Raw genomic sequence first — 13,043 nt, 5'->3', positions numbered from 1 at the left:
GACGTTCCTTCGACTCCAATTCACGCAAAAAAAACTAGAGTCCTTTGTTACTTTGATACTACACATAATAACATTGGAGATGACTTGGAAGAACAAAGATGGGGAAGGAAAAACATTGAGGCATAAGAACATCAGGATTTGTCGGCGGTCTTCAAACAAATGCGAAAACCAAATCTAAACGCACAGTGACTCTACCATATAGAAATATCATGCCTTCTATTTTTTCTTTATTAATTGGTATCAGAATAATTATTAGGCACCGATAAAAAAAAATAGAATGTACTTTAAATATGACAAACTATACTAACGTTCATTCCCAAGTTTAAATGAAAATTGTCTTTCCCTGGCTCGCCTTTAATTAGTACTTAAGCTCGAGATACAGTAATTTTCATTGGGCCGAGATTGAAATATGGCTATAAGAAGTTGAAAACAGAAGATATGCCAATTACAAAAGATATAAGTTACAGGTACTTCCATCGTTAAAATAAAAGAGAAAAATAGATGAAGAAACAGCTACGTTAATAACAATTAAGGCAAAGGATTCCCTTAGACTGGAGATTTTCGACAGGTAAAATGATAAAATGCTAAGGATTCCTAAATTATATAAGGTATGAACCGCGAAATTTCACTCCTACGAATGCAAAAACTTTAAATTATACCTTATGCCACTTATGCCCATTAGGCCCAATTTTTTTAGGCCACGTATGACGGTGAGAGAGGAACAACTCGGCATTAAAATTGAAATATTTGAAGCCAATTAAATTACTCCACGGTTGAAACTCTAAGTAAGTTAGGAGAGAATGGGACAATTGGCTGAAATATCTTTATTTGCAACTCTTATTACATTTCATATCTTCACTCTGAATTCGTTAGATGAGATTCTTTATCCCATTTACTCTGTCTTCGTCACGGTCACTGCTGATCGATTCCTCGCGAAGAGAGGAATATAATCTTACGTGCGAAGATTCCATTTTGTAAGCCGGCCGACTTAGAGGTAATGAAAAGGTCGTCAGAAATCAAGAAGGCTGTAGATGAATTAAATGAATTCGAAAAGGATTTAATGGCACAATAATCGAGATAAAGAATAGTTACAGTGTAAGTAATAGATGACTTTTAGGGTCAACAAGCTCTAACAGACTTTTTTAAGCATTTATCGCATCTTTGACATAGTCAACCAAACATAAAGATTAATCCATCGCTTTGAATCACTGTTTCTTCTAAAACTCCTCGAAGAACGAATTTCCTCACTTAAAGCACGAATGCCACAGAATTTAAGTAGCCACGCATTCGTCATCCGTTCATGACATCAACGTACACGTTGCCAGACGAAATCAGACGTTCGAAAAAACTCCATGACAGGGTTAAGAAGCGAAAGTAACAGATATGCATTAAAATTTTTAAAGGATTTTTAAAAGACAAATTTTAAAACACTAATGTCCAATTAGAGATGAATAAACCCTATACGAGATAATTCTCTCGTATGGAGAACTTCATTTCTTAATCTCACCTATCGAGTAATTGCATTTCACTGAAATAATAACTGGGATAAAGAACTTATTGTTAGTGTGATACATATTATAACAGGATACAATATAGGCTGTAGCAAATTCCCGTTTGAAATGTCCACATGGGTACCAAATAAAAAAGGCCCCCACGGTGACAGTTAGGTTCCCCACGGCCTGTCCAGGATTTTTAAATTTGGACCTATAGGTTGGTAGAATTTTTCATGCGGATATCATAGATTAATAGAAAATTAATGAAGAAATATAAAAAGCTAGATCCTTAGACGAAAAAAAAATCGGCTCGATAAGTATGACTGATTAAATCAGAGAGCTGGCGATGGAGAAAATGACAGAAAGGGAGGCACACAAAAAGATGATTGATATGATTTCAAAGCTGGGAAAAATAACGTTCCGGAAATAAGTGGACTGGATGAGAGGCGCGTGAAACAGGAGAAGTAGGGCGGAGAGCACTCAACGGCTTCTAAGTGAAGTTTCAAAAATACGCAAGAATAGGCGCATTGTTCACGAAAAGAAAGAAATCAGCCGGAGGCTTTCAGGGAGGAGGAATCCCGGCGATAACAAAGGACGGGAAATGTGAATGGAAAGCGAAACATAAGCGAGTGGTAGAAATAATATTCAGGAAAGCCCAGAGGGAGAAGAGAAAAACCAATAGAAGACAAACATGGAAATACCGACAAATCTGGAGACGATAAGGAGGAAGAAATACAGTTAGAGGCGATGTTCATGAAGCGATTTAGCATTTCTGATGACCAAAGTGAAGTTATCCAGAGCGCCAAGGCGTGAAGTCGGTGAAAATTGCATTAGAGTATAGTATAAGCTACTAATTTTATCGTGGTATAGTAACAGAAATTCGTGAGAAAACTAGGGTAGTGAGACTTTTAATAGTAAGCGAGCATTGACCTTAAAATAAAGTCGGTGAAACAGTTGACTCACGCAGGAAACAAGAATAATACAAGTACCAAGGAAGACGATTGTTGGCGAGTTGGTAAGAAGAAAGAGAAGGTGGGTGGCAAGGATTCGGGAAAGGTAGAGACAGCCAAAAGCATGATTTTGAAAGACGAAAATAATTATTTTAGATTTCAGGTACGCCGTCATTGAGAGAAACCTGATGGTGTGTACAAAATCCTCGAAAGAAATGAGAAAAGATCAACTAGAAATGTGTAGCAAAATTTCCAATGCCTAACCATAGTTACTTACAAAGATAATAACCTCAGTTTGTTGTCTGGATGACACGTAATTTTTTTCCCAAACGATGGATACCAGATGTCCCTCAACAAATATACAAAGAAAGAAGAGTCCGGAGATCCCAGAAACCGCGGCATTTTTTTTAAAGATCTGTTTCGAGAGTAACTTTCGTTGAACTGCGCTTGACGCCTGTAGTTCACTCGGCTTCTGTGGAATGAAAGCGGTAGCTGATCAAAAGAATAATGGATAAAATCGGATAAAGCAACTGTTAGATTCGTACACGTAATTCAATTATATCTCGTAGTCAAAATGCAAAATCGAAACTTAAGGCAGCACTCATTAACAAGAGAATGTCAAGTGTCAAGAACTCTCCACATATTCAATATAATATGATGTTAGCTAGACCAAATGTTGTGGTTATAAAAAAATAATCGCATACGGTGTCGGCGTATTCAACAGCTGAACCACACATAGATTACATAAGAAAATACGTTTGTTTACCACACACTCTCAGCGACCTTCCACGAAGTTTATTTTTTCACGTAACTCACACCTTGGATATTATATCCTCGCGAATCTCATTCACGACCTCAAAAAGCATGACGTTAACAACCGGAAATCAGCCATACGGGCCAAACATTCGCAAGCTTTCGCCAACCAATAACCTCCTCCTTTCTCCTTCGGCTTCCTGGTAGCCCGCCAATTTACGAGTTGAAAGGAGTCCAGACATCTTTCCAAGTTTTTTTTGTCCTTTATACCTGCCACTACCAACACTATTTACATCCACTGCCGGACGCTGTACCAGGGTAACTCGTCGGCTGGGGAGCGTCATGCTATCCTCACGGCGCGAGGAAAGGTCAGCTGCAATCGATTTATAGTTCTACACGCACGGAATCACATCAATGAACCTCGGGACAGACAAAATCCCTGCAACGGGACTACGTCAAAATGTTTCTTTTCAACACAGGCTAATTAATACACTCAAGACATTATTACAATATATATATTAGACAATGTGTTATTTTTTCATACATCGATAAATCAAGGTGCTTTGATGCTCGTTTCGCGGATGCAGTGCTCCCTTTAATTTCCCAAATTACGACTCCACAAATAAAATAAGAGGATACCTCATTGTGCATTAAAAACGGATGGGCGGCTATATTTTTAGATTCTGGCCAATGCTCAACTGAGAGGAATGATAGTATCGTCGGTTGGAAATGGCCAACAAAAATATTTCAAGTAACAAAATGCTAATCCTGAAGAGAAAATAATCGTCATCGCAAAAGGAATTACATTTAGTCTCAATAATGGAGGAATTTGTCGATATATTCTAAAGAAATGTTACGAGTTTTACCCGATGCATTACAATGGACTTGAATGTCTGGGACTTCACGATAGACTTGAATTCCGCTGACGTTTCGGGGAACGACCTGCTTTCCATGCACTGGAAGCGTGTTTCCTGCAACGTGTCAGCTTTAATACGAATTGCACACACCAGAAAGATGGTTGTGTATCAAAGCTGTCACGCTGGAATGCATATCGTTTCCCGAAACGTCGTTCGTACGGTACCAACCGGTACGAAGAGAGAAAATCATAATTCTATACCAATGCTCTAGGTGACTAATTTACTTCAAAGACCCTAATATCATATTTTCCTACCCTAGCTCCCACTGAAGAGCTTCCGCTGATAAAACATGCCTAATTAAAATCTGGGAAGTCCCACGAGCGTATTTAAGTCCAAATGTCTAGTTAGCGACTCATGAAAGAACAGCAAAAAAATTCAAGCACGTTATTTTCAACAAAACCTCATTGCGATTTTTAGGTGATTACAATATTGATGGTTAAAGCCAATTGGCGCCAAGCTTTATACGGAACCCATAATAAAGTGGTTAACATTTCAGCTGAAGTAAGGCTGGTCCCAATAAATATATTAAATGCAGAAAAACGAAAATTAAAATAACAAAGACGCAACTTAAAGTAGAAGTTACAGGTTCAAGGTCGGCGGATCTTTAATGAATAACTTCATTAAAGAAGCATGGTTAATGATACAAGCAGAGGTTTTCTGTAAAAAAAATTATACATGAGTATGCAGTGCAGGATAAAATGACGAAACGAGCATCGGTATTTGGAATTCCAACTTTCGGACTCGATTTCTCTCGAGAAATACCAGCTTCGTGAAAGGGCTGGGAAGATTCCTTTTCAGAATGTGAGAGGAATCATATAATTAATTCTTGAATTCGAGCACATGACCTATTTTCCACGGGTATAGGTATTTCAGGATTAAGTACAATTCCGAAGCCCGAAATAATTTTACAAGTACATGTGCTGCACACTTTGTATATTTTTCTAAAGGAGAAAACAATATGTAGAAGATGAGTTTAAAATTTATGATATGGAAAAATATTTGATAACAGTGAGACGAGAATATTGGCATGAATCTACTCAAGAGAGAATCTACTTCAAGACTTCGAAATTTCTAAGTTAAATAATAATCGTGGGAATTATTAAACGAGCTTTAAATTTGTAACGTTGTCACAAATAATGATAATTGTTACCCAAAGACCTTTTTCCTTGATTTTCCATTTAGCTTTTCTGATGGTGTGGGCAGTGCCCACTGGCCCTACTTAAAGCCACCTACTTAAACTTACTACTTAGTTTAGTACCCACTGAGCACTAAAGATGATCCTAACGGCTTTTTAATGATTTTAATCGAAACGGTATCATAAGCCATCAAAATAAACGTACATATAAATCAGGTTTGTAGAGGACTTCTGAACTGACAAAACATTCAGTATCAAATATGCACAAACACTGGTTTTGGAAAATAATTATAGCCATCATCATCATCACTGGTCAACAATCGTAAGATTGGTGTGACGCAGCTCTCCACTCAGTTCTCCCATCAGCTAATCTGTTCATATTATCCATTTCTTCTCTTTCGCGTCCTTTATTATAGTCACAGAATATTTTAATCAAGGCACAAAGTTATACTGATGATAACGATTTGTTTTACTGAGCATTGAGCTGGCGTTTAATAATGTTAGTTAATTTTTTTTACATTTCGCTCAATTGAGAAACTAGAGATTTTCGCGCAGTGCCACTTAGAAAGTTGGAAAAGTACTTCGCCGTCGCAGCGTACGTCTATCCAAGTGCCCCATTCCTCGAGGAATGGGGGACGGAGTCCAGAGAAGGATGATGCTAACGCAGCCCATGTCGGCAAAGAGATTGGTCGAGCCCTTGAGAGTGCTTTGCTAAAAAAGCTGACAAAACTGTACTCGAATTATTTTATCCTACGAGAAGAGCTATGCGCTGCAGCCTGAAAAAAAAACTCGGACGAAAGCACTTAACTGTAAGTGGTACGAAATCTAATTTCGCGAGGGTTGGACGTCAACTCATGAAGTATTCAACAGCACGATAACCATATAAATTTCACGAAACATTCGACGCTTAAAGAATAACATTCCATCAGGAGAGTAGCTTGAACGTGCAAGGACAGGTTAAACAAGCATATGATTTGCACCGGGAAAAAACGACAGGCAGATGAAAAAAATACGAAAAATGGTATTGGTATATCCATAGATGGTGTTAGGTGATAAAACCAGACATAAAGAACAGAATTTATTCACCAAAATATAAGTATTTATCCGCGTTTAACGACAAAAAAAACTCGAAATAAGTTCCAAAAGTTGGCACCCATATATTTAGATATGATAAAACTTTTTAGAGGACAAATTAGATCATGAAAGACTAATTGATCACTTTATAGTGATATAGTTATTTGCTGACAAGGAAATACTGTATACACCTTGACATTTTTAAGTAGGTAGCTTAAGTTTTTAACAGGAATTAAGACAGGAAATTAAAAAGGTATAGCGGCGGTGATGTGTGGACCTCTTCAGAGGAGGCATCGATCCTGTTCGACTATTTTTTCGTCACAAATTACTAAAAAAGTATTTAAAAATATTAATTATTAACCCGAAAAACAATTATACAAATATTAATTGGTTTTAAATGGTTAAATAATCAAAAACTGACATTAATTTTGGAATGTTCAGCGCACATAAAGTAGGCCCTTATCAAAAAAAAGCAAGACTTCCACCCAATAGGTCTTTCTCGGTGACGTATTACTCGCTACCTATATGTTACCTTCTCGAATTTTTCAAAGTATTAAAGTAGACAACAACAAGTGGTCATTATTTGCTTCCATCTCCACTTTGAAAATTTAACCTCAGCGCTCTCTCACATGTAGGATTTTGGGATAAGGTTTTGACAATTATATATTTCATATACCCTGAAATTTAAAGAAAATATCCAGGACATTATTTCGTATTAATGATTTAGCATTTTGCAGAAAAGGGACTATTGTAGATGTACCTTTAAATTTCAAAGCGTAACGTAACTCCTTGAAATTTTTTAGGTTGATAGCTTAAGTTTTAAACAGGTACTAAGGCAAGAAGTTAGAAAGGTCACGCCGCAGTTATGAGTGTATCTCTTAAGAGGAAGCATTAATCCTATTCAAGGGGTCGTTTTTCGTCACAAATAACTCGTTCAAAAAAATACCAATTATTTTTAACCAACTAAATAATAAAAAACTAACTTTAATTTCGATTGACGATTACGTAAGACTGAAATGCGTCATGAAAAATGAGGAAAGAAGACCGGTTTACAGGGAGCTTCTCAAAAGAGCACGAGTTTCCTTATCGCAATCGCGACAATATGCAGGTAAGCGGCGGGGATGCGCCAGTCAGCGAAGGGACCGCCTCGTGCAATATTCTCGGGCACGGGACTGGAGTCCCCCACTCACGTGCTCTTCCTCCCCCTCTCTCCCGTTCCAGATATAGTCCCACCGCCCGAATTCGCAACTCCCCACACCTCCCACCCCATGAAGCAGGTGGAGTGACGCGGGGTGTAAGGGCTTTAAACGAGGGACGCCGGCGATCGCCGAGGTGGAGACGAGCGGGATTAGGGGGGAGGGGGGGGAAGGGGTCTGACGTTGACCGAGGTCGTGGGAATAGAGACGACGCCCGTCGCCTGGAGAGAGGGTAAATATTTGGACCGAACGAAATTTTTGCGATGTATACCGCAGAGGACGCACCTTATAAAAACCCTACTGAAAGCGAGGTTAAAAATGTAAACACGAACGAATACGAGCAAATTCATTTTTAAAATTACAGGTGATCCACCAGTGAACCCTCTTCACTTAAAGCGACAATTCGAAATGACGGTTTCCGCATCCATCCCGGCTTAAAGTGCGGTGAGCTGATACTTGGGCTTGCTAAAAAAAATACACTATGGCTCAACATTATCTCACCGAAATGGTTACACTACCTTTTTCAATCACGCAAAATTGCTATATCGTCACTAACTAATTCACTGAATAAAAAACTACACGTGGAAAAGTAAAAATTCAGTTTTGTGTTACTTCTGAAGGACCTGCATTACCTTCCAGTATTCTAAGGAATTCTCTCAAGTACTCCACGGATAATGAAACAACTAAGAGGGTTACCGTGGGCTTCACGTGAACAAGGAGAGACAAATTATTTACACCCGCCTGCCCCAATTCTTCTGCTCCTTTCTTCAGTACGACAAATGGCCAACACTTCATTCCATTCACGAACGATGCACTTATCCATCCCATTACCCTGCATCCTTCCGGCCCTAACATTTTCAGCGTCCCCTCTCTCCAAATTATCGCTACACCCAAACTCTCTTTTTTATCTCTAAGTGCTTCATCTGCCCCAGAACTACTTTGTTCTTTTCCACTAAAATATTCATTGTAGTAGAACAAAAGTAACATAATGTAAAAATTCCCTTATTACCATGTGTGAACGAAAAAACTAAAACATATTTTTTATATATTTTTCCAAAAATATAGTTAGGGAAAAGGATTCCCTGTCAACTGAACATGTCACAGCAGTCGGTGCAGACTCGAGGGATCTTGGGTCGCGTATAGGACTTTTTCTTAGGTACAATTTGTGCACAATATGTGCACTTACGGGTGACCCCGTAAAGATTCACCGCCGACTAGCCTTAAAATGGCTTGAAAAATGGCAAATACCCCAAAAGAAAAAGCAAAAGCCTTAATGGAGCGACATTTTTCACGCAAATAAAACAATGTCATTTGGAAATAAAAAAACAGAAAACATCTACAGATACAGATGCAGCCAACGAATAAAGTGAACAAATGAAAAGATATACATAGTGAAAAATTTAACCATAAATGTATAACACAACTGAATTTTGAAAACATAACCCGTAATCAAGAGGTAAACTCAAAGAAAAGGTAACTTGCCAAATTCAACTTTGCATCATTCATTAAGGTATGTAAACCGAAAGCATGATTATGCAAAACTCTCTTTATGAAACTTTATGGTAATTCGCATTTACTACGCTAAATGTAAGTTGGAAAATAAAATAATGAAACGAGCAGTTTAAAATACCCGGATTTCAACGAATGATCGCCATTATCTTATTTACAGCCCAACTGCCATATTGGTAAATATTTTACTTTCAATACTAAAAACTGCGACCACAAAACGATTAATAATAATAATGAAAAGAAAACGGACTTATATAACGAATAACTACCAATAGGAGCAGAAGACAAATCGCTCCATAGTAAACGATAAAATAAAATAAATAGCAGGAGCCTTGAGATGCACCTGGTTATGATCCATACAAGAATAAAACTAATGGAGAACACGATCAAATCCCTCAAATAAATTCGTAGAAAATTAAGCGATCTTGTGGGATTAAAAATTCCATAACAACGAAGGTCAACTTTAACAGGGATTTAAAAATTTTATCGCTCCTTTCCACCATCGATTCACCGAGTTTACACATTCTACAAAGACAATAGGCAATTTTGCGTCGGGGAGAAAAAACCCTGGGTCACCATATACGAATCTCTAGTAGGGCAACGAAATTAAGTGGGGCGACCCCTGGGCATTGGGCTAGCATAGGGATTCTATTATCGAGTAACCTAGATACATCACCGTTTCGTTTTTATTCGATCCACGACATGAAAAATGAATGATGCAATACATAATGCTGAAAATATTTTAAGCAAACGCTAAACGTCAACCTGTTACCCAGATAATATTTTAAACATAAGAATGGTGGTATTCATTGCTGCTACATACTTAAAAACTAAACAGAAATTTAATACCATGGTGTCAACTGAGAGATTTCCTTCAAGAGAGAACTTTCCCTTCGTGGGACATTGATTAAAGCCAATCTCGTTCTAATCACGTCAACCTAGGCAACTGATTAGAGTATTAAGTAAGCCTTCGAAGAGCCCACGGCTCCAAAAAATTTCCCAATGACACTTATGATCGAAATTGTGCGATAAATAGCACCCATGGCGCAAAGAAACTTAGGGAACTAACGACGACCAACGAGAGAACAATTAATTTAGGCTAAAGCATCTGAAATAAAAATTGAGCATTAGCAATATCAGTGTTGCGTCAATAGAGGAGGGGGTTTAAGTATTAGCCGCCTTCATTAAGCTTTAAGCTTGGTTTTAAAAACTCCTTTTTTCCTCAAACACAGGTTTAAAACCGAGGATAGAGAATTCAATGAAAATAACAACAAAAACTGAAACAATGGCCAGACACATTAGTATTTGGCCTTTCTTACGATATAGGAGCCTGCCTGGTAGTATTGAGATAAATCTCAGTAAATTTGTACAAATATTTCTTAATTACCCTGGCTATAACAGTAAATACATTTATTTGCCTTTAATTTATTTCTTTCGCATTTAGTCACGTTTTTTAGCTGATAATTCTTATTAAATATTAAAGAATTTTGTTAGAAAACTTTTTCAGCACAGCTCCTAAGAGTCATGTTCAAGCTATGCCAGAATAAGATAGCAAGGTGTTCATATAAACTAGAAAAATTAGGTATCGCCCTGACTTCCATGGAATAAAAACAGCAATCTTGTTTCAAAAATATCCGACTTTTACTCACCACGCAAGAAGAAAATACATTTTTATACGCAAGAGTACTCTGGAAAATATGGAAAAAAACAGAAAATAGCTGTCCGCATAAGGGTCACATGCGAAAGACTCCAATCATCACTTCTTTTCCCCTCGAAATGGTCTCAATAACGGAGGATATCGCGAGCTATTATGAGAACCGAAGAAAAATGCTGGACTGGTTGCGATCAATACTCGTAAATTTGAGCCAGCCAAATTTAAAACTTCTTCCACGTCCTAGTGAATAGGGGAAAGGTGACAGACCAATGACTGACAAACTGACACAGGCTTTTTCATGGATCAGTTTTCATACCAACAAAAATCTCCCACCTAAACCATATTATTTAGTTTCCAACGCCTAAGGATAACTTATTACTGCTTTCAATGAAATGAAATAATTAGGGCAACGAAAATTGTAAACTTGATCAGAATCATTAAATTTAAGACTGCTACATAACGAATAACATTTTAAGTGGAAGTGATTGCCCAGTCCGTCACATTGAAAATGCCTCGCATTTTTCTGTACATCGTACACACGCATTTATTTTAATCAGAGATTGCTTGAGGGCATGCAAAACCGAGGCGTTCCATTTGAAGTTTACTGTCGTTGAAAATTTAAACATAAAGCAAAACATGTAAATCAAGTTTCACTACTTGACTCGAGCAATGGATACGTAGAAAAAAAAACGAGGAAAGAAAGAAGAAACATTATTATTTATTGGGCCTGATTACGGAGGAAAAATAACACGAAATTGTATTAAAAGTAAATTATGCGAGGGCACCGTTGCATACAAAATATCACAGTTCTTCACCAAAGTTAAAGGTAGGCTTGGAAACTTTTTCTATAGGACAGGTACTAGTATTTCACTACATATAAAATGGAATAAATACGCATAAAATCGAATTCTTCGAATGGTATGGAAAAAATAGAGAAAATATATCTAATTTTATTAATGGACAATAGGTTTACAATTCCCCAAATCACATTAAGGAAGTCAGCATTCTCATTGGCGAAATAATGTATACAGAAATACTGTCAGCACACGAAGGACGACATTATAATTGTAGCGAGGATTCGGATGAGGTTCACGGCCTTCAGCAAATGTTACGCGGCGACCGCTCAAATCTAATTTTATGAAGCCTGACGAGGGAAGAAAAAAATATGAGGAAAGTCTGACAATCGCTTCGCGAAACGCTGATCACGCGCACAATTCAAGTACCATGAAAGTATAAAAGATAAATCTATGACAACGATCCTCTTCAAAGAGAGAATTCTAAGACCTTTAAATTAATTGGCAATGCGCAAAAAGCTGAGCTATTTTTGACGGTAGGAAAATGCAATCGAGAGGATTTGAAAGCCATTAGTTATGCAGCCTTTCAAAATGACTCGCAGAGCATATCTAAATTATCAAACTCCAGCAGATATTTTTCTATCAATTCGATAATCTACAATACCAAAAGGTTATAGACAGAACGTCATCTATTCAGTAAATAAAAAGATAAGGTGAAACGCCGAAAACGGAAGAAATTCTCAACTCTGGCGCCAATCATGGACATTAAAAAACATCTTCATATTCCTTAACAGGAAACAACTGAAAATCGGGGTTCACCCGCAGTTGGCCGAAGCGCCAAAAGTTAAACGCACAGCAGCCCTTGTCAAGAATTAGGCCACGTATAGCGCAAGTGATATTTCTGTTCCCCGTTTTCGAGCGGTAATGAGGGTATCACGGCGAACCTTTTTTTACAGCACGCCACCAGGCGTCATGACGGGATGAGGAAATAGAGACGATTAGAAATTTCCACGTAGGAGGAGTTTGGTCGCACTACATCGCTAGGCGAACATGGGGGGAATACGGGGAGCAGGCTAAAAATCGTTAAACTCTTTCCGCGAAGGGATGACGGTGTTCTTCCCGTCGGCAGGTAGGGCGCAGTGCACCCACCCACCCCAACCCAAACCCCATTTTTCTCCTCTCCGCGTGTCTACTCACGTGTATGTCGAGGAACTGAACCTCCAAATTCTCCATCTCCAGCGACCTCTCATCAGTGCCCTGCATACAAGACCAGGCGTCGACCGTCTTCCCCCTGGAAGAGGACGTCGCCGCAAACCCTATCGAACTAGCAGAAGTTGCGATCGGCCGGTGAGGACGCCGCGATGAAATTGCAATCGCGACTCTATGATGCTCTGCGCGTGCACGGCGGGCCAGTCTCTCGCGCCCGAGCGCGATGCGCCCTGCAGCAGGAACCATGCCTACTGGGTCAACCACGAAATGCAGCGGAGACGCTCGCGGGGGGCCAAGCGCCAATGACCCGCCGTTCCCAACCTAGGGGCGAGCATTTCGCAAAGGTCAGGTCGCCCTTG

General features: G+C 38.6%; 1 protein-coding gene across 2 annotated transcripts in view; it reads right to left on the bottom strand.

Annotated features, from left to right (window-relative positions):
- Positions 1-13,043, bottom strand: part of LOC124159407 (calcium-binding mitochondrial carrier protein SCaMC-2-B) — a 119,123-nt gene that overhangs the window by 87,180 nt on the left and 18,900 nt on the right. The window contains exon 1 of one of the 2 annotated variants that reach the window (XM_046535200.1): positions 12,673-12,932. The exons of the other annotated variant lie outside the window; for it this stretch is intronic. Within the exon in view, the coding sequence (XP_046391156.1) occupies positions 12,673-12,930 (258 nt within the window). The 5' untranslated portion in view covers positions 12,931-12,932. Of the gene's footprint in view, positions 1-12,672; positions 12,933-13,043 lie in introns of those variants that run through there. 2 annotated transcript variants of the gene reach the window in all.

This window comes from Ischnura elegans, chromosome 5 (assembly GCF_921293095.1).
Source record: "Ischnura elegans chromosome 5, ioIscEleg1.1, whole genome shotgun sequence".
Taxonomy (NCBI): Eukaryota; Metazoa; Arthropoda; class Insecta; order Odonata; family Coenagrionidae; genus Ischnura; species Ischnura elegans.
This window is presented reverse-complemented; position numbering and strand designations above follow the sequence as displayed.